The 20752-nt window shown below is 42.4% G+C and overlaps 1 protein-coding gene across 9 annotated transcripts in view; it reads left to right on the forward strand.

Annotated features, from left to right (window-relative positions):
• ABCG2 (ATP binding cassette subfamily G member 2 (JR blood group)) overlaps positions 1-20752 on the forward strand; it is a 133152-nt gene that overhangs the window by 98035 nt on the left and 14365 nt on the right. For all 9 annotated transcript variants that reach the window (XM_079920882.1, XM_079920884.1, XM_079920883.1 and 6 more), the window contains 7 exons: positions 4560-4619; positions 6914-7028; positions 7623-7775; positions 10685-10842; positions 12986-13137; positions 15113-15217; positions 16516-16766. In XM_079920882.1, coding sequence (XP_079777008.1) covers positions 4560-4619; positions 6914-7028; positions 7623-7775; positions 10685-10842; positions 12986-13137; positions 15113-15217; positions 16516-16766 — 994 coding nt within the window. The remainder of the gene's footprint in view (positions 1-4559; positions 4620-6913; positions 7029-7622; positions 7776-10684; positions 10843-12985; positions 13138-15112; positions 15218-16515; positions 16767-20752) is intronic.

A 20752-nucleotide genomic window follows, 5' to 3' on the forward strand; every position in this document is an offset into this window, starting at 1 on the left:
TAATCTCGGTCACCTGGTCATGTTGGTGTCTACCAGGCTTCTTTGCCATAATGGCACCATTTTCCCCTTTGTAAGTGATAAACATTGAGAGGAGAGATACTATGACATTATTCCGAAATCCCATTTCTCATTAAATTTCAACTGACCAGCTTGAGCTGCCATTGATGAGCCCTGCCTGAATCAGCAGGAACAATCTGATCTGGTAGTTAGTTGTTCACTATTTACCAGAAGGTGATTTTCTGTTTTCATCCATCTCTTCTATATGTATTAGTTTGCATGCTAATAAAAGGAAAAACTTTATTCATCATCTCTGTGTTCATTTATTTATATCAGTATAGACCCATGGATTTGTATTTTATTCAATAGCCTTCAACAGTAGTGGATTACTGTCATTATTTATCTTTTTTTCTTAAACTTATTTTATTTTATTTATTTATTTTTGGCTGCGTTGGGTCTTCATTACCGCACACAGGCTTTCTCTAGTTGTGGCGAGCGGGGGCTACTCTTCGTTGCGGTGCATGGGATTCTCATTGCGGTGGCTTCCCTTGTTGTGGAGCACGGGCTCTAGGCACGCGGGCTTCAGTAGTTGTGGCTCGCGGGCTCTAGAGCGCAGGCTCAGGAGTTGTGGCGCACGGGCTTAGTTGCTCCACGGCATGTGGGATCTTCCCGGACCAGGGCTCGAACCCGTGTCCCGTGCATTGCCAGGAGGATTCTTAACCACTGCGCCACCAGGGAAGTCCTGTCATTATTCATCTTGATCTTTCTCTTGTTCCTGACTTGGTCAGTGGGAGACATTCAAGGTAGGTTCTGTATTTTGTTTTGTGTTTTAACTGATTCTTTTGACACATACTCTCATTCTTTGAATATTTTGTCGGCACAGCAAGAATTTTCGGACTCACTGTGTACTCACCCTGCGTCAGACCTGGGATCAGCTGATGTTCCTTTGTGTGGAGGATGGTATTTACAAACCAAGATCTGGGTGTTGGGAATGTTTGTTGCTATTAGGATCTTATAGCTTCTAGGCTTTCTCGGTGGACACACCTAGGTAGCGACTGACTATATGTATGTTTCAATATACGCACATGTGTGCTTATACACGTATCTAAAACTTTCTGTATCTGTGTATGTAGATGAAAACCCATGACTTCTCATTAATACGTCCTCCAATTTATATCTAACACTCCAAGGTTCTTTCCACATTTCCGTGTTTGTAAAACATCTTCTCAAAAAGTAAAGAACCTGGTTCTCGTTGTCTTTAATGTACTCATTGGTTTCCTCAATCAGTCTTCTTATTCCTCAGTGTACGCAGTCTCCTGCCCTTCCACCTGTTTCCTCTCCTCCTCCTACCTCCCTTTGCAGCCTGTGTTCTTGGGTGCTGGCATTGCTGCACCTCTACCCACTTTCATCACCTTCGCACTAAGAAGGGAAGCGGAAGTCTAATAGAAATGATGGACGTATTTGAACGTAAAATAACGAGTAGGGAATGTCACTAAGTTTTCTTTCTAGTCAGACTGTACCTATTTTCCATACACTTTTCCTACTTCTTAACATTTGTTTTTACTGAAAACATTTCTTTTGGTTTTCCTATAAGTAATTGTCATTTATGGAAATGTTGAGACTCACTTATTCAACAATTGTCCAGTGCCTATGGGGTGCTTGACCTTGTGCAAGATGCTAGTGACACAGATATGGCCTCTGTCCTGAGAAACCGTCTAGTCTAATGGGGGATTCAGACAACTAGAGTACCTCGCTGTGTCATTCTACTGTGATAGAAGGGTTAGGAGACACAGTGGACATCCCTAACCCTAAATCAGAGATTCAGGGGTGTGGGGAGAGAGAAGGTGAAGATTGTGTGCACGAGTGTGTGTGTGTGTGTAGGGGACAGTAGGGTAGGGTAGGGAGAGGCCATGCTCCAAGCATTGGGAATGGCATTGGCTGCTCCTTTATAAACGGAGACCAAAGGATGAATCATTATCCACTAAAAAAGTAATACTTGTGATGTGACTCCTTTAGCTAGGTTTCACTTCGTGTGTCCAGTATTCAGGGGTCTTCCCTTGTAGACCCCTGTGCTACATACTTTTGGGCGGAGGCTTAACACAAGATGACATAACTCTTGTTGGCAGGGTTTTACAGTCTAGCGAGGGGGACTTTGCTGCGTATAAATGCTATAAAGCAGTGTATAAGGGTGGGAAATCGGTTTTGAGGGATGATAGTAGGACGGGGGGTAGGGTGGGGAGACAAGGGAATTGTAGACCATCGACTGCTTTTTCTGTGAAGGGCCTGGCCTGATGGTAGATATCTTCAGCTTTATGGGCCATCCATCTGTGGTACAACTACTCATCCCTGTCGTTGTAGCATGAAAGCAGCCACAGACAATAACGCAAATGAAGGAGTATAGCTCTGTTCCAGTAACACTTTGTTTATGAAAACAGAAGACAGGTGACCAGCTGTCGTTTGCTGATCCCTGGTCTTGAATGTAAATTCCACAAGGGCTAGGACTTCGTTTTATTCTCAGCTCAGTCTCATGTCCTAGAAGAGTAATCTTGTTATACATAGTAGACATGAGATAACTGTGTTTAATGAATGAAGGGAGAATTAGCCGCTGCTCCAAACTGGAACTGTTGCAGCTGTAATTCTACACTGCTGTCGTTTTCTGTCATGCTAGGGCTTAGTGCCAAAGTAAACCCAACTGAGGGACCTGTAAAATTCTTTGTCTTAGAACGTTTACATTCAGTTTGGGATTAGTTATTTCGGATTGCTTGGTCTCGATTTGAGGAGATATTTCTAAAACCTGGAAAGGTTTTCTGACAGCAGAGTTTTAGTGAATAACAAGCTTGTATCTCGTGATTTTAGAAGCTGTTACTAGATAGCTACTGATAAAGAAAGTGCATCAAGAGCTATTGATGGATGCATCTTGAAAGTTCACCCAGCCATTAGCATGTCTTTTTTACATCTGTGGGGAAAGTCACTGAAAGAATAAGAGATTTTTCTGTTTTACACCTTGTTCCTGGTTTACCTAATTCATTTATTTTTGTTCAGTGTTTCAGCTAATGAGCAACGCGAAAGGTACATGTCACCCCAGCACCAGCCATTTCACAGTTGTGATGATGCAAACACAATAGTCAGTAAGTGCTGAGGTCCTCCTGGATGGAAGCACCGGGGGTACTTTGTAAAGTTCATCACTTACAACAATTGTGTAATCATAGAATTGGCGTCTGTGAAAATCATGATCTGGGAATGGAATAGCCTTTGGCTTTGGACCATCCACTTGGAATAGATACCATTTTCTCTGTGGAATAAATTTTGATTTACCTACCAGTTCCAAAGAGAGATTGGATTTAGTCACCAGGGTTTTGAAAGGGCTTCTCAGGCCTCTATTTCATCACGCCTACATAACTGCGGAGGCCTTGCCCTTAATTTTCCTTTCTCCAGTCCATCCTCCTTAGTCATTCTACTGGCTACCGTTAGGATAAGTATTTGCTTTCTTCTTGAGACTCAACACAGTCAAAACTGCCTTAATTTTTTCTACCTTCTGCTTTCTTATTTTATTTTACTTTATTTTTGCGGTATGCAGGCCTCTCACTGCTGTGGCCTCTCCCGTTGCGGAGCACAGGCTCCGGACACGCAGGCTCAGCGGCCATGGCTCACGGGCCCAGCCGCTCCGCGGCATGTGGGATCTTCCCGGACCGGGGCACGAACCCGTGTCCCCTGCATCGGCAGGCGGACTCTCAACCACTGCGCCACCAGGGGAGCCCAGCCCTTCTGCTTTCTATCTGAATTTTCACCACCCTCAAACATATGCTTAGTCTGTTTGGAAGCGTGCTGTGTGTACACCATGTCTATATGTCCTTAAAGGTTGTCTCCTTTAGAAAGTGGCATCTACCACTTCTAAACGGAGAATTTTCCAGTCCACTTATCTCATACTTTACAAGGAAGAAGACGATATATCTTGAGAGTGTATGTTTTACTTTTCTAATTTGATTAAGAATTTTGTGAGGGGTAAGACTTGGTGATATTTTCTTTTTAACCCCCTGAGGTGCTTTATTCCAGCCGTTGAATTTCTATTTCAGATACACTGTTTCTTTGTCTGACTAGATTTGTACAGTGAGAACACTTCTACTGGTGATTCTAGAAGTCCATTGACTTACTAACTGTGTAGACCGAGGTAGCAAGTCAGGTGACATGAAGATACTAGTCATCTGGTGTCACTCAGAACTTGTTAATGCACTTTACACCGTGAAAGAGGAGTAAGTGTAGCAGAGATGCTTCACCAGAGTCAGTTACATCAGGGAACCAGTGTGGAGAATAAGGGAGGGGAATTTAGAGGGACCCAAGTCATTTTTCTTATAAGTCCTGACTTGTGGTTAACATTCTTTGTGTGCAAGATTTTTGTTAATCGACGTTTCGGTTTCTTTTTCCTTTAACGGTTGATTTGTGGGGTTTTTTTCCCCCTGTCTATAATTTTATCAGCCTTCATTGAGTGTATTAAATGCAAACCCTAAATTAATAGAACTGGTTGTAAAGTGGTCCAATAACTTGATATCTTTCTGTATTTACAGTGGGATCATGAAACCTGGTCTCAATGCCATTCTGGGACCCACAGGTGGAGGCAAATCTTCGTGAGTATAACAGTATAAGTAAGATTTTTCTTTGTAGTTTTAGTGTGTGGTTTTTAATAAATTGGATTATGGTTGCCATAAATATTATGTCAGTTTCAGGTGTACTACATAGTGGTTTTTTTTACATCTTTATTGGAGTATAATTGCTTTACAATGGTGTGTTAGTTTCTGCTTTATAACAAAGTGAATCAGTTATACATATACATATATCCCCATATCTCTTCCCCCTTGCATCTCCCTCCCTCCCACCCTCCCTATCCCACCCCTCTAGGTGGTCACAAAGCACCGAGCTGATCTCCCTGTGCTATGCGGCTGCTTCCCACTAGCTATCTACTTTACGTTTGGTAGTGTATATATGTCCATGCCACTCTCTCACTTCATCCCAGCTTACCCTTTCCCCTCCCCATATCCTCAAGTCCATTCTCTAGTAGGTCTGTGTCTTTATTCCTGTCCTACCCCTAGGTTCTTCATGACATTTTTTTTTAAAATTCCATATATATCTGTTAGCATCCAGTATTAGTCTTTCTCTTTCTGACTTACTTCACTCTGTATGACAGACTCTAGGTCCATCCACCTCACTACAAATAACTCAATTTCGTTTCTTTTTATGGCTGAGTAATGTTCCATTGTATATATGTGCCACATCTTCTTTATCCATTCATCTGATGATGGACACTTAGGTTGTTTCCATCTCCTGGCTATTGTAAATAGAGCTGCAATGAACATTGTGGTACATGACTCTTTTTGAATTATGGTTTTCTCAGGGTATATGCCCAGGAGTGGGATTGCTGGGTCATATGGTAGTTCTATCTGTAGTTTTTTAAGGAACCTCCATACTGTTCTCCACAGTGGCTGTACCAGTTCACATTCCCACCAGCAGTGCAAGAGTGTTCCCTTTTCTCCACACCCTCTCCAGCATTTATTGTTTGTAGATTTTTTGATGATGGCCATTCTGACTGGTGTGAGATGATATCTCATTGTACTTTTGATTTGCATTTCTCTGATGATTAATGATGTTGAGCATTCTTTCATGTGTTTGTTGGCAATCTGTATATCTTCTTTGGAGAAATGTCTATTTACGTCTTCTGCCCATTTTTGGATTGGGTTGTTTGTTTTTTTGGTATTGATCTGCATGAGCTGCTTGTAAATTTTGGAGATTAATCCTTTTCGACATTTGACGTTTGCATTCCTTATGAATGATCACCATGATAAGTCTAGACATCTGTCCCCATATAAAGTCATTACAATATTATTGGCCCTGTTCCTTATGCTGTATGTTACATCCCCATGGCTTATTTATTTTATAACTGGAGATTTGTACCTCTTAAATCTCCTTCACCTATTCTTTTCTTTTTTAATTTTATTTATTTATTTTTGGCTACGTTGGGTCTTCGTTGCTGTGCTCGGGCTTTCTCTAGTTGCATCGAGCCGGGGCTACTCTTCATGGCGGTGTGCAGGCTTCTCATTGCAGTAGCTTCTTTTGTTGCAGAGCACGGGCTCTAGGCGCGCGGGCTTCAGTAGTTGTGGCTCGCGGGCTCAGTAGTTGTGGCTCGCGGGCTCTAGAGCGCAGGCTCAGTAGCTGTGGCACACAGGCTTAGTTGCTCCATGGCATGTGGGATCTTCCCGGACCAGGGCTCAAACCCTTGTCCCCTGCATTGGCAGGCGGATTCTTAACCACTGCACCACCAGGGAAGCCCCCCACCTCCAGTTTTAGTGTGCTTTTAAAGATCACTCTTATGTGAGCAGGTATTTCTTGAACATTTTCTGCATGTCTTGTCTGGTTCTAGTTGTTGTGGATAATGTGCAGTTGTGCTAGTTTGGGGTTCTGTCCTAAGGGCCAGGAAGGTCTTACTAGGTCAGCTTTACTAAGAGGACATGATAAGGTGATTGGCATATAGCTGTCAGCTATAAGTTGAGCTATGGAGAGGAAAAGGAAGGGGATACAATTGAAAGTCGGGACATGGAGCCAAAGGCATCAGTGAAGGCTTGTGTCTTAGACAAAGGAGCACGTTACCTGCCTTGGCACGCCAGAGGTCAGACAGCCTGGAGGGCAGTTTGGGTAGTCTGTGCTGGATCAGCCAGCAGTGCTTTGCTTTCATGGTTTTGGGCTTTATTGTAGCATATAGTAAAAAAGAAGGAAGGTGAGATTCAAAATATAGCTATATGTTTAGTTGAACCATATAACTTCTTGGTCAGTTAATTTTCGAACTTGAGCAAAATTTGGATTCAGATTAGCTGAGAGGTAAAGCCTGAGTTGGAGGGAATAAATAACGATAACATATGTCTTTTTATAGGTTGTTAGATGTCTTAGCTGCAAGGAAGGATCCACATGGGTTATCTGGAGATGTTTTGATCAACGGAGCACCTCGACCTGCCAATTTTAAATGTAACTCAGGTTACGTGGTACAAGTAAGTATTTGTGGATTTGCATTTTAGATTTCTTCTGTTTCTGTATTGGCAAGTGTCTTGGCTAATGGTTGAGTGTGCTTCCAGTTGACTACGGGACATACTCGTAGAAACAACTTCTCTTCACACCAGCTTTTCATGATCTCCTGTAAAATTCAGGACAGTGTTAAATGAAAAGTCAGGGAGAATCTGGAATATGATCCTTGTGAGGGCAATGATATCAATTCTTGTTATCATATCATTTCTAAAAAACATTACTGTTCTACTTTTTTCCTTTACCTTCACCTCTCTCCTTCACCTAGCTTAGAACAGTGTTTTGGCAAATCCTGGTATCAAGCAGTGTAGAAATGTTTGCTAGTAATGATCACAATTACCTGTGTTCTCTTTGGGTGTACAGGTAGGGAATGAAAATGATTTCATCAGGCTTTGCAGCTGTTATATGGAGTTAGTTGTAACTTGTATAATTGCAAGTATAATTCATTATTAGCTAGAACTTTCCTTGGGTATGTTATTTTTGTGGGTAAGTTACATATACCAAAGAGTGAGGGTATTAGAAAAGACCTGCTATGTCTTGTTAAAACGCCATTTTGCTTTAAGGATGATGTCGTGATGGGAACTCTGACAGTGAGAGAAAATTTACAGTTCTCAGCAGCTCTTCGGCTTCCAACAACTATGACAAATCATGAAAAAAATGAACGGATTAACATGGTCATTCAAGAGTTAGGTCTGGATAAAGTGGCAGATTCCAAGGTAATGTGGAAAATGTGTCGTAGCCCGCAAATCGGACTCACCTGTGTGGATAGTATAACTTGTTCAGAAGTTTTCTATAACATGTATAGTAAAGAGTGGCTGCTTTCTGTAACCATGAGAAAAGTGACTACTTACTTGATATGAAGATGGAAGTTAACCAGGTTAAAAAACCTAAAAATGATTGAATCCTGGAAATGAAGTGTGGCCGTGTGGTCCAGTATGTGGAAGTGTTCTTTGCAAAGAACACATGGCCCTTTCTGTGTGATTACAGCCCTCGGTCTTCTCCCACCCTGATTGTTTGTCACGTCTCATTCCATGTCTTCACGCTAACTTTCCTTCTTCCTATTTTCTTTTCCCCTTTTAGCTGTCCTTCTTCTGTTCCTCCAGGGGACTTTGTTCCATTGCCTTTGAGAGGTACATTTCTGGAATTGGTACATGATGAAAATCCAAGGGTTCCTGCTCTGTATGTTTCACTTTGCTGCAGTTTGGCTTCCAGAGTTATATCCAGTCAAATTAGGGTTTATTTCTAATTTGTGTGGCATCCAAGTTGTTTTTCTAGAGCCTTTCTTTTGGCACTTTTGGCTTCCCTTCCTCCCTCCCTCCCTCACTGTCCCTCCCCCTTTCTTCTGCCAATATTTACTTACAGACTGGTATGTGCTGGGCTCTTTTAGATTTTTGAGATAAAAGTCGTGGGCAAGAGAGAAAAGTAACTCCCTTTGTGGGTTATACAGGATCGGGAAGAAGAAATGAAATGAACGAGTGAACTTTACAGTCGGTGACTAGGTATGAAAGCTTTGCTGGGAAAACACCTGAAGCTTTCCGTGAAGATGAGCTTTTTAGATGGTGATGGCCCTAGTCTAGTCCCCCCGTGATATCCTTTACGTAGACGTAACAAAGAATGGGGGTATCCTGCTGGCTGCTGTTTCATACGATACTTTCTGACATATTTTGCTGTAGTTTGTTTGGAAAAATAACTCTGAGATGCCACCAGTTTCCACTAAATTCTTCCTGTAAGCGACTGGGTTTTCCTTTGTGTTATAGCTCTGCTTATTGCTTGATTTTCTTCCCAATAAGGTATTTACCATTCTTTACCCTTAGGTAAAAGTTCTCTACCAACAGGCAGTTATCGCCCTAAGTTCCTTGCGTGGATTTCCAGAGAAAAATAAGCTGAAGGGAGTTGTTGACTTAGAATGTATTTATCTAATTCATTGAAGTACTTCATTTAAATTTTTTTACTTTTTATGAAATTTTAAGCATAACAAATGTAGAGAGTATAGTCTGATTACTCAGTTGTTACGGAGTCCAAGCTCGAACAGCTTGCTGCGTGACATCAGTAAATTGAGAGATGAGTTGTTGGGACAAGGAATAGCGACTTTATTTGGAAAGCCAGCAGACCAAGAGGATGGTGGACTCTTGTCCCAAAGAACCATCTTACCTAAGTTAGAATTCAGGCTTCTTTTATACTAAAAGGGGAGGGAGTTGGTTGGTTGGTTGCTGTTGCAGACTTCTTCCCGTTGGAATCCTTTGTTCTTGCAGCTGTCCATGTGGATCTGGTCACAATGTTCCCATAAACGTCCAACAAGACAAATGTTATTCTCTGCCCTGTAACTTTTTATCTCTATGTAAATGGAAAAGTGGTACACCTTGAAAGGTCAGAGCCTTGACAATGGGCTATCCTGTATATTTCAGGCTCTAGGCAACATTCTTTCATAAAGGGTGCAGAGCCAGCATGACTAAGCACGGGCAGCAGAGCACAAAGGTTAGAGCTAAAGGAATAGATTCAATATGGAGTCAGGTTTGTTTTTCTCTGTTACATAGTGATGATATGATTGTAGTATACTTAATATAATGGCACAATTACTAATAACATTTACCTAGATTTCCCAGTTGTTAATCTTTTCCCATAATGACTTCAGCTTCTTTTCTCTGAAGTATTTTAAAGAAAGTTGTAAATTTCATGACATTTCACTCTTGAATACTGATTATGCGTCTTAAAAAAAAAGATATTTACCTACATTACCACAATACCGTTATCAACTAACAGAATTGACGGTGTGTTAATCTCAGCTCTGTGGAGCCATATTCACTCACATTTCCCCATGTCGCCTCCAGAATGTCTGGCACAGCTCAGTTGTTAGAGGGTCCAGTCAAGGGCATGAACAGCACGCACTTACTATCTCTTTGAAGACTCTTAATATAAGGATTATTTCCTATCTCCTTTCTCCCCCAAAACCTTTCTGGTCCCCTACCACACAGGGACACTGACTAGTTGAAAGGCCCAGCCAGTTACCCTGTAGAATAGTCTACCTTCTGAATTTGTCTGAAAGAATGAGCCGGGAATTCTGCGGCAAGTTAGGGTACGGGAGGGCTCAATTTGGTAAACCTCATGGTGATTTAAGAGATGCTAATGTGGTGTGATAGAAAGTGAACTTTCCTAGCTGCCCAGCTGCACTGAGGACTTTGGGTGGGGCGGGGGCAGGGAAGGGGGCGTCAGGAGGCTGTAAGAAAGACTAACAAAGTATAGATGCTTTCAGCAGCTTTTCTACTCCTGTCTTCAGCTCCCGTTTTGGTCTGTGGCTTCACTCCGTCAGGGCCATATTTTTTAGTGTTCTGGCTTAACTGCCTTAAGATGAAATATATGGCTTGATGAGAAACATATAGAACTGTTAAAAGCATGGGTTTCATATCAGGCTTAGCCACTTACCAGCTCTGACCTGAGCCTCAGTTTACTCTTCAAATTAAAGAGAAACCTACCTCTTTGCCCACATAGTCGTTTATTTGCTGTTCAGAATAAATGAGGATAATGAGATAAAGTGCCTCTTATAGGGTTGGCACATACATGTCGGGAGCTCAACAAACGATAATGGCTGTGGGTTTTATTGTTAATAACAATAATATCTGTGCTTTAGGTGGGAACTCAGTTTATCCGTGGTGTGTCTGGAGGAGAAAGAAAAAGGACTAGTATTGCAATGGAGCTTATTACTGATCCCTCCATCTTGTTCCTGGATGAGCCCACAACTGGCTTAGATTCCAGCACGGCAAATGCTGTCCTTTTGCTTCTGAAGAGGTAAACGCTAGGGGAACATTATTCTTTCATTCATCCAATATATGGTGACCTACTGTGTACCAGGTGTGATTCTTGGTGCAAGGGACTCAGCAGTAAGTGCCACAGACAAAAATTTCTTCCTTCTTTGTTGGAGGGAAACAGTCTATGAACAAATGGAAGTGTTGTATGAAAAATGAAGCAGGCTAAGAGAGTAGCAAAAGATGGCTGTGGTGGGATAGAGGTGCTGTATCACATATAGGATGGTCAGGGAAGACCTCAACGAGGTGACGCTTGAGTTGGGAGCAAGGGCGCGAGACCTGGATATATGGGAGAAGAGAGTTCTAGTGGAAGGGAACAGCTGTGGCCCTGCGGCAGAGCGTGCCTGCTGATGTGTTTGGAACCCAGTGACCTCAGGAGGGGTGGGGACTCTTATTGATGACTTTGCTCAAGCTGCCATAACCTAGTACCGCAGACTGGGTGGTTAGCTTAAAACAGAAGTTTAGTTTTTCAAATTTTTGGAGGCTATATGTCTGAGATCAGGGAGTTGGCAGGATTGTTTCTTCTGAGGCCTCTCTCCTTGGCTTGTAGATAGCTGTCTTCTCTCTGTGTCCTTACTGTATCTTCCCGTGGTGTGTCTGTGTCCCAGTCTCCTCTTCCTTTAAGGACACTGGTCCTTATTGGATTGTGGCACCCACATGACCTTATTTAACCAAAATTACCTCTTTAAAGACCCTATCTCCAAATACAGTTATATTCTGAAGTGCTGGGGGTTAGGACTTCAACATGAATTTTGGGGACACACAGTTCAGTCCATAACAGTTAGAACGGGACATGAGATGGAATTGAGTGGGTGGCAGATTATATAGACTGTAGGCCGCTATAAGAGCTATGGCTTTTAATGTCTCTAGGGGACATGGGAAGCTTTCAGAGAGTTTTAGAACGGAGGACTGGCAACTGTCTGGAGAAAAGGCTGTATAATTGGGCGAGGGTGAGTGGCAGCAGTCCGGTCAGGAGGCTGTTTGTATTAGCTCGTTTGAGGGCACCCTCAGCTACTTCTGTTCCACTTTGTATTGAAATGATTGGTCTGTTGGCCTGTCATCTTTGAGGCAGAACAAACTTTCTTGGCTAGCATATAGTAAGTGCTTAGAAAATGCTTGAATTGATGTGATTCTTCTCATAAAGTGTTTTCAATAATGCCAGATTTTGAATAGTGATTTTGGCCTTTGTTTCTTCTACCCATAAGTAGTAACTCCTGTATAAAGATAGGAGTTACTGTCTTTTGGCCACGGTATTAGACCAGGGATCAACTCCCAGCCCTGCTCCTTCTAACAGTGACACTTGGAGCCATTGCTTAATTCTCTAAGCCTTATCTGATATAGAACAGTAATAATTATTATTGGTACTGCCTCATAACAATATTGTGTAAATTTAGATGAGGTCATCTATAAAGTATTTAGCAAAGATCTAGTCAGTACTCAGTAATGTTAATTGTATTATTAGGGCAGAAGAATGAAAACCAGTTCCTAAAGAGCCAGAAGTCTTAAATGATCAATGAGGATGGGGCATATGACCATTGTTTTAATATTTAGTTCATAATAAGTTTTAAAACTTGAGTGTACTTACAAATTACCTGGGTGCTAGTTAAAAATAGGGTCCCATAGACCCAATAGGTCTGAGTAGACTGTCCAGGGATCTGTATTTTTTTTTTTTTTGCGGTACGTGGGCCTCTCACTGTTGTGGCCTCTCCCATTGCGGAGCACAGGCTCCGGATGCACACGCTCGGTGGCCATGGCTCACGGGCGCAGCCGCTCCGCAGCATGTGGGATCTTCCCGGACCGGGGCACGAACCTGTGTCCCCTGCATCGGCAGGCGGACTCTCAACCACTGCGCCACCAGGGAAGCCCAGGGATCTGTATTTTTAATTAATATTCTGATTGATTCTAGACTACCCATGGAACACCCTTTAGAAACTGTAGTGTTTCATGAAAGCACTGAATTTACATTCTCTACCTATCAGACAGATAATATGAGATGAGAATTTAGTAAGAGAAAATCAAGTTGGAAGAGGAACAAATGATCTAAAGGCAGGAATAATAAAATACGTTGCCAAGAAACGCAAGTTTCAGATGTTTAATGACTCGTTATCTCCTCACTTTTAATTCAGGATGTCTAAACAAGGACGGACAATCATCTTCTCCATTCATCAGCCTCGTTATTCCATCTTCAAGTTGTTTGATAGCCTTACCTTGTTGGCCTCAGGAAGATTAATGTTCCACGGGCCTGCTCAGGAGGCCTTGGGTTACTTTGCATCCACTGGTATGGTTGACTTCTTTATGAAGTAAGATCCTTCATTAATAGTATCCTAAAGGAGAACAAAGGGGTCACCTGGAGTGCTGTTTCATCTTTGAGTAGATACACCATGGTTTCCACTACTCCGAAACATCTTCAGTTAGTTTAGTGCTAGTTCTTCACTCTGCAGTGCCAGCTTGTTGTTTAGGTATCTTTTTCTGTCCTGTTTGAGTGTGTGTGTGAGTGTGAGTGTGTGTGTATTTCTGCTGGGTCTGTATCTGTTCTCCTTCTCAGTTCTGGTGACCTTTCCCTAACAGTTCAATACATAGATTGGTCTCATAGCCAGTTATCTGTCAGTTGAATATTCTTGGAAAGGCCTAATGTCCCTACAGTATTTGTCTTCTTGACCATGATAGAGATTAGGCTTTACCATGTTTTTCCCTTACATGGGATGTTGATCTACCTTGATTGGGGGTTCGTGGAGATGCTACTTAATTTTCTAGTAACATTAGATTGCGGATTTAGCATGTGTGTGAATTACCTGTCGATATAATGGCTAGTCGTAAATCTGACTTCAATGGGCCAACATTCTGATGGCTCTGGACTGCCTGGTTCTGTTTAAATGGAAATATGTCATTTTTTGGTGACTTACGCAATCTGCTTCATCTTAGAGATCCTTGGATATGATTATAGATGATGCTCCACGAACTCAGATATAGTTTTAAGTATTTGCTAACCACATTTTAAAATGTTTTGGTTTAATCTCTATCATTTAAAACTAAGAAGCCTTGCATGGGTCTAGGGAGTTTAGGGGGGCTGAACCTAAGGATCAGACTACAGGCCAAGCTGAGTTCAGATAATCGTGTTGCTTCTGAGTCTGAGCTCATGCTGTTTGCTGCACGACAGGCCGGTATAGCAGGAGATGAGTCGTTGGGACAAGGAATAGAGACTTTATTCGGAAAGCCAGCAGACCGAGAAGGCGGTGGACAACTGTCCCAAAGAACTATCTTCCCCATGTTAGAATTCATGCTTCTTTTATACTAAAAGGGAAGGGGGTGTGGCTGGTTGTTGAAAACTTCTTAGTGTCGGAATCCTCTGTTCTTGCAGCTGTCCATGTAGGTCTGGTCGTGGTGTTCCTGTAAACCTCCAACAAGACAAACGTTATTCTCTGTTCTGCAACTTTTTATCTCTATATGAATGGAAAAGTGTTCCACCTTTAAAGATCAGACCCTTGAGAATGGGCTATCCTGAATATTTCAGGCTATAGGCAACATTCTTAACTTGTAGCAGAAGCAATAGAATACAAAGGTTAAAGTAAAAGAAACAGATCCAATATGGAGTCAGATTTGCTCTTCCCTATTACAGTGCCACAAGAAGTCAAGGTAAGCATTCAGCTGTGCTGTGCCAGCCACATTCTCTTGAGAATGATGTTCTGGTGATTTGTTCTCTATATTGGAATTACAGGAGCATAGCAGAGGCCCATTTGGACCTGAGTTTAATAGGGGCAAAAGCAATCATTGCTAAAGTGGGTACTGGCATTCTAGCAGTCCCCAGGTGAACTTGGAGAGCAGAACATACCCCAGGCCTCTCCCAAACACCGTCCTGCTCTGCCTTAGCTGGCTTTAAGGAACATTAGTTCTTCTATAGCTTTTTTTTTTTTCTTGGACTTATATCTAGATTTCTGAAGAAGTTCTGATTAGCACCAGAGCATATTGATAGCTGTTTCAGGTCTCCTGAATTGTAATGCATAAGGACCAAGCACTAACAGAAGACTTGCTAAGAGTCCAAGGTTGGTGTGGAGTGTGCTGTTTTGTGAAGAGTCAGAAAACTGTTGAAATACTGTGCGATTAAAAGGAAGCGGTAAATTAGTGAGGGGAGAAGAGAGAAGAAAAGAGGGAGAAATTGTTAGATCCTGTCTCTCCCAGCAACGCCTCCCTCACCCACTGAGTCTTTATTTCCCAAGACTGTCACGTTTGTGTACCTGAGTTACCTTCTCTTGCAGGTTACCACTGTGAGCCCTACAATAACCCTGCAGACTTCTTCCTGGATGTCATTAATGGAGACTCCTGTGCTGTGGTGTTAAACAGAGAAGACACAGACGGTGAAGGTAAGCAGATGTGTTGAGAGTCACAGATTATTGCCTAATTGAGTTGGATGAAGCTTAGCCACGTGGTAGCTCACTAAAACGTCGCTGTGTGAATTTACATCAGCGCTGTCCTCTGATTACTGGTTGTCCCAGTTTGTTTGGCTGCTGTAACAAAAATACCATAGACTGGGTGGTTTAAACAATAAACATGTATTTCTCACAGTTCCGGAGGCTGGAAGTCCAAGATCAAGATGCCAGCAGATTCCGTTTCTGTTGAGGACCTGCTGCCTGGTTCATAGATGAGCGACCATATTATTGCCTCCTCATGTGGTGGGAGTGCGGAGGGAGCCCTCTGGGGCCTCTTTCATAAGGGTACTAATCCCACTCCTGAGGGGTCCACCCTCATGACCTAATCATCCCTCAAAGGCCTTGCCTTCAGATACCATCACACTGGGGATTGGGTTTCAGCATTTGAAGTTTGGGGGCACACAAACATTCAATCTCATAGCATCAGTCAACACAGATTTTGTTGTCTGTGAGAGTGCTGTTTTTTTTTTTTTTTAACATCTTTATTGGGGTATAATTGCTTTACAATGGTGTGTTAGTTTCTGCTTTATAACAAAGTGAATCAGTTATACATATACACATGTTCCCATACCTCTTCCCTCTTGCGTCTCCCTCCCTCCCACCCTCCCCATCCCACCCCGAGAGTGCTGTTTTTGATTTAATCTGTAAATGAGCATTTATAGGATGGTGTCAGTTCTAAGGGCAGTTGCCATTTTTTAAAAAGTGCCCATTGTTTACATAGTGGCCCCTTGGTATCCATGGGGGATTGGTTTCAGAACTCCCCCCCACCCCCGCAGGTAACAGAATCCAAGGGTGCTCAGGTCCCTTACAGTAGGCCCTCCCTATCCCCTGCGTTCAACGTCTGTGGATACCGAGGGCCAACTGTATAGTGTTTTGAAATAAGAAACTTGACAGTTTATGCATTTGCACATTGTAAAAAGCGAAGACCAGGTTTTTTATTAGGAATTATAACTCCATATGGTGAGAAGTCTATTTTAAAAGATTTAGGGTCCAAATGTCTTAATTAGGAAAAGATCAGTGAGTTTGCTGTATCCGTAAGTTGACGGAAGTAGGCCAATTTACTCTGTTTTTCTACTTTGTAAAGCAGTGACAGCTCTCATAACTTTTTATACTCAAGCTTTAGAATTAAGGTACTAGGGAAGACTCTAGGAAAGGGGTTACAGAAAAATGGACTAAATCAGCTGTTATTTTGTTAAGAATGTTTCCCTTCTTTATCCACTTTTATTCCAAAGCCAAGGAGACTGAAGAGCCTTCCAAGACAGATACTCCACTCATAGGAAAATTAACTGAGTTTTATGCCAACTCCTCCTTCTTCAAGGAAACAAAAGCTGAGTTAGAGCAACTCTCAGGGGGTCAGAGAAAGAAGAAGATTTCAGTCTACAAGGAGATCACCTATGCCACCTCCTTCTGTCATCAGCTTAGATGGATTTCCAGGCGTTCATTCAAAAACTTACTGGGTAATCCCCAGGCTTCTATAGCTCAGGTAACGTGGCAGAGTCTTCTAATTATGCTGTAAAATACTCATTTGGGGGCGTTAGGTTCTGATACAGTCTATTTTAGGATATGCTTACCTTCTACCCACACTTTTATGTATTTGTTTATCCCCATTCCATTTGGGGTATAGAAACAAGTAAAACCCAATTAAGTTTTTACTTACAGAAGATTTATTTTTTTTTAATCTTTTTTTTTTGCGGTACGCGGGCCTCTCACTGTTGTGGCCTCTCCCGTTGCGGAGCACAGGCTCCGGACGCATAGGCTCAGCGGCCATGGCTCACGGGCCCAGCCGCTCCACGGCATGTGGGATCCTCCCGGAACGGGGCACGAACCCGTGTCCCCTGCATCGGCAGGCGGACTCTCAACCACTGTGCCACCAGGGAAGCCCAGAAGATTTCTTTTTTAATGGGTTGTTTTCTTTGGACTGTCTAATTCAGAATTTTGGACAATTTAGACAAGCTGTAATGGATCATCTTTGTAGAAAAAATTTTTTTTTCATAAATTGTGAAGTAAAGGAAACGTTTGACCACATCTGGGGTTTTCTGGTGGCCGCACACGTTCATTTCCTGATGCATTCAACAAGTTCTTAACTGATCACGTGCTGCATCTTGGAGCTTGTACACAGCAGTGAACAAAGTGGGCGAAAATAAAATCCCTGCTCTCGTGGAGCTTGTTTCCTTATGAGGAGAGACAGAGGATCAATTCATATAGCAATAAGCTATATAGCATGTCAGGTGGTAAAAAGGGCTAGGAAGAGAGTTTAAGCAGAGAAGTGGAGAAAGGAAGAGAAAGAGAGAAGGAAGGGAAGGGCGGGGAGAGGAAGAGCAAGGGAAGGGGTTGGTTTGCATCTTACGTCAGGTGGAAAGTGGCCAGGGAAGCTTTCAGCTCAGTGTCATGTCCCTGAGGGCTGTAGGGCTGACCACTGTCTGCGCAAGGAGCCCGTGTGCAAATGCTGTTCCTTATGAGCGACCTTCCTCGTGGAGGGCTTCTGATCTTAGGAGAGCGCTGGACACCTAAAACAGCATGAGGTTAACGCAGAGGTAGCAAGCCGGCTTGAATTCCGTTCAGTAAGGCTCCACTGTCAGACTGACTTTCTCTTAAGCTGAAATCATGTTCTTTTTCTCTTTCGGCTGACTCCGTTGATAGTTGTTGAGAATTACTCCTTCATGATTCTTCCGTTATTCTTAAGCCCTCTGTCATCCAAAATCCTCCTGTTCCCAGTTCATTGGTCCATCCTTTCTAAGGAAGTCAGTTTAGCCAGTTATTTTGGGGTTGGCCGATTTTATTATCACTGAACTTCTGCCAAGTGCTAAAAGATGGCATGTTGTCGTCTCCAGTGAAACATCACTGACTTCTTACCACACGTGCACCATCATTTTCGTACCGCAGTACTGTCGCCTCCTAAGTATTAATGCCGAGAGCCTATATCCCTCTTTGAGACATACTGCTAATTGCTCCAAACACTTTTGTACTTGTTATTTGGCATTTCCGTCAGAACATGAACACTTCTGTGTACTTTCAATCAAGGGTATGTTTTTATCCTTTTAGAGTAGATTTGATGTCATTTGGGAACAAATTCTGTTAAGTAAGGTCAACCTGGTTATCCATTGTTCAACTGTGAGATGATATACGGCAGGTGATTCTCAGTTTGATTTATGCATTAGATTTTTTTATTTGGAAAATAAATTTCTCTTGTCTCTAAAAGTGGTTTCTAAATGCCTTGTCCAAGTCACATACTGTCGGCCCTCAGTATCCCAGGTTCCATGCATGCTGAGGTTGGAGGAACCCATGGGTGCGGAGGACTGACTGTACGACTCCATTTTATGTAAGGGGTTGGATCATCTGTGGATTTTGATATCCACGAGGATCCTGGAGCCAGTCCCCTGCCGCTACCAAGGGATGACTCCATATGGCAGTTCTGGGCAGGGGTGATTGGAATGTGGGGCTCTCTGTAATAGTACACCAAGTTTCTGCACCTCCTGGTGCTAAGCTTTCTTCAGATGCAAACCCCATGCCTAGTGCCTCCAAGTTGCACGTTCAGCCTACTTACCTCCTCAGTGACCTCAGTTCCACAAAAGAAATCCCAACAATGTTCAGAGCAGTGGCAACCTTGCAGAACAGGGATAGAACCTCGCATCTCCCTGAGCATCTGCGTGGGGTGGGGGGGACTCTTCTTCAGATGTGTCAATGCTGGAATGTTAGCCTAAGACAGGAGTAGGCAAACCTTTTTTCTAAAGGGTCACAGGGTAAATACTTTTGGCTCTGCAGCTCACATGGTCTTTATCTCAAGTAGTCAAGTCTGCCGTTTTAGCAAGAAAGCAGCCGTAAATACATTTTAAAAAATGAACATGGCTGTGTTCCAATCAAACTTTATTCACGGACACTGAACTATGAATTGTATGTAAATTTCATGTGGCAAGAAATATTCTTTTTTTTCTTTCAACCATGAGTACAATGGTAAAAAACTGCTTGCTCACGGACTGAACGAGGCCTGGGGGCCACAGCTCGCTGACTTCCGGTTTAGGGTTTTTTATAATCTTGCGAGTGTGTCTTTTATTTCTCTAAGTGTTTGAATGTGGAGCTATTAAAATGTTTTATGGCTTCCTGTTGATAAATCTGGTATGGGTCGTCTTACAGCCATACTTGGGTTTGAACGGGTCATTTACACGAGTTAGGCTTTGCTTCTGGTAATGCATTTAACCAAAGGTTGTCTTTGGAAGATACTGGAATGAACGGATTATCTGTGTGAGAAGATTTAATGTCCATTTAATGTGCCAAAGTTTTCCTGATCAAATCAACTTGGAAAATACTATCGTATCTCTTGGAGATTCATTGTTTCTATTAGCACATTTAACATTTGGCCATGGGTTAATTTTTTCACCGACAGCCATAAACATCCCTTAGAATCCACCTTGAGAAATGTTGACAAACACATCTGAACAAAGATAGAATAACACATTTAGGAAATTTCTTTTCAAAAGAGGCCAGCTGCACAGAACTCATAGGATAGAATTTCTTTGCTCCATTAAGCCATGTTTAGTTTTCCTGTTTATTTTCTTTTCCTTAATGTAAGAAGGAAAAACATAGACACACCTTGTAAAACCATGACAGAATTATGAGATTAATCATTTTGTCAATATGTTTGAAGAGTTTCCTTGAAAATACTTTTAGAATTTTGAAACCTTTAGGAAACATCCAAAGGATAAAACTGACAGTCTGTTAACATAAGTTACTAAGGTTGAATATAGAAGAAACAAAGCATGTGGAGTGTCCAGTTTTAGAAGTCTGACTATTCTTATAGTTATACAAGGTGAAAGTATAGACTTTGTGTACATGTGCACGCACACATGCTGATGGGGTTATTATTATTTATTTTGGAAGCTTGATCTGTTGACGTGAAGTATAGTATATATATATATCTTTATAAATTTATTTATTTTTATTTATTTATTTTTGGCTGTGTTGGGTCTTCGCTGCCGCGTGCGGGCTTTCTCTAGTTGCGGCGAGCGGGGGCTACTCTTCGTTGCAGTGCGCGGGCTTCTCATTGCGGTGGCTTCTCTTGTTGCGGAGCATGGGCTCTAGGCACCCGGGCTTCAGTAGTTGTGGCTCGCGGGCTCTAGAGCGCAGGCTCAGTAGTTGTGGCGCACGGGCTTAGTTGCTCTGCGGCATGTGGGATCTTTCCGGACCAGGGCTTGAACCTGTGTCCCTTACATTGGCAGGCAGATTCTTAACCACTGCGCCACCAGGGAAGCCCAAACTACAGTATATTTTGAAGGTAATTAAAATATGCCAGGGTAATAGATTTTTTTGTTTCAAATTTCTGACTGTCTTTTTTAACAAGGCAATTTTTAAGGACATCTCAAATCATATTCTTTCCAGACTGGTCTTCATGAGCTAGTCTTCACAGGTCATGATCCTGTTTTGCAATTTTGTTTGCTTCATGCCAAAAGTGTCTTGACAAGTTACTTCAAGTCT

Source organism: Stenella coeruleoalba, assembly GCF_951394435.1.
Source record: "Stenella coeruleoalba genome assembly, chromosome: 4".
Lineage (NCBI taxonomy): Eukaryota > Metazoa > Chordata > Mammalia > Artiodactyla > Delphinidae > Stenella > Stenella coeruleoalba.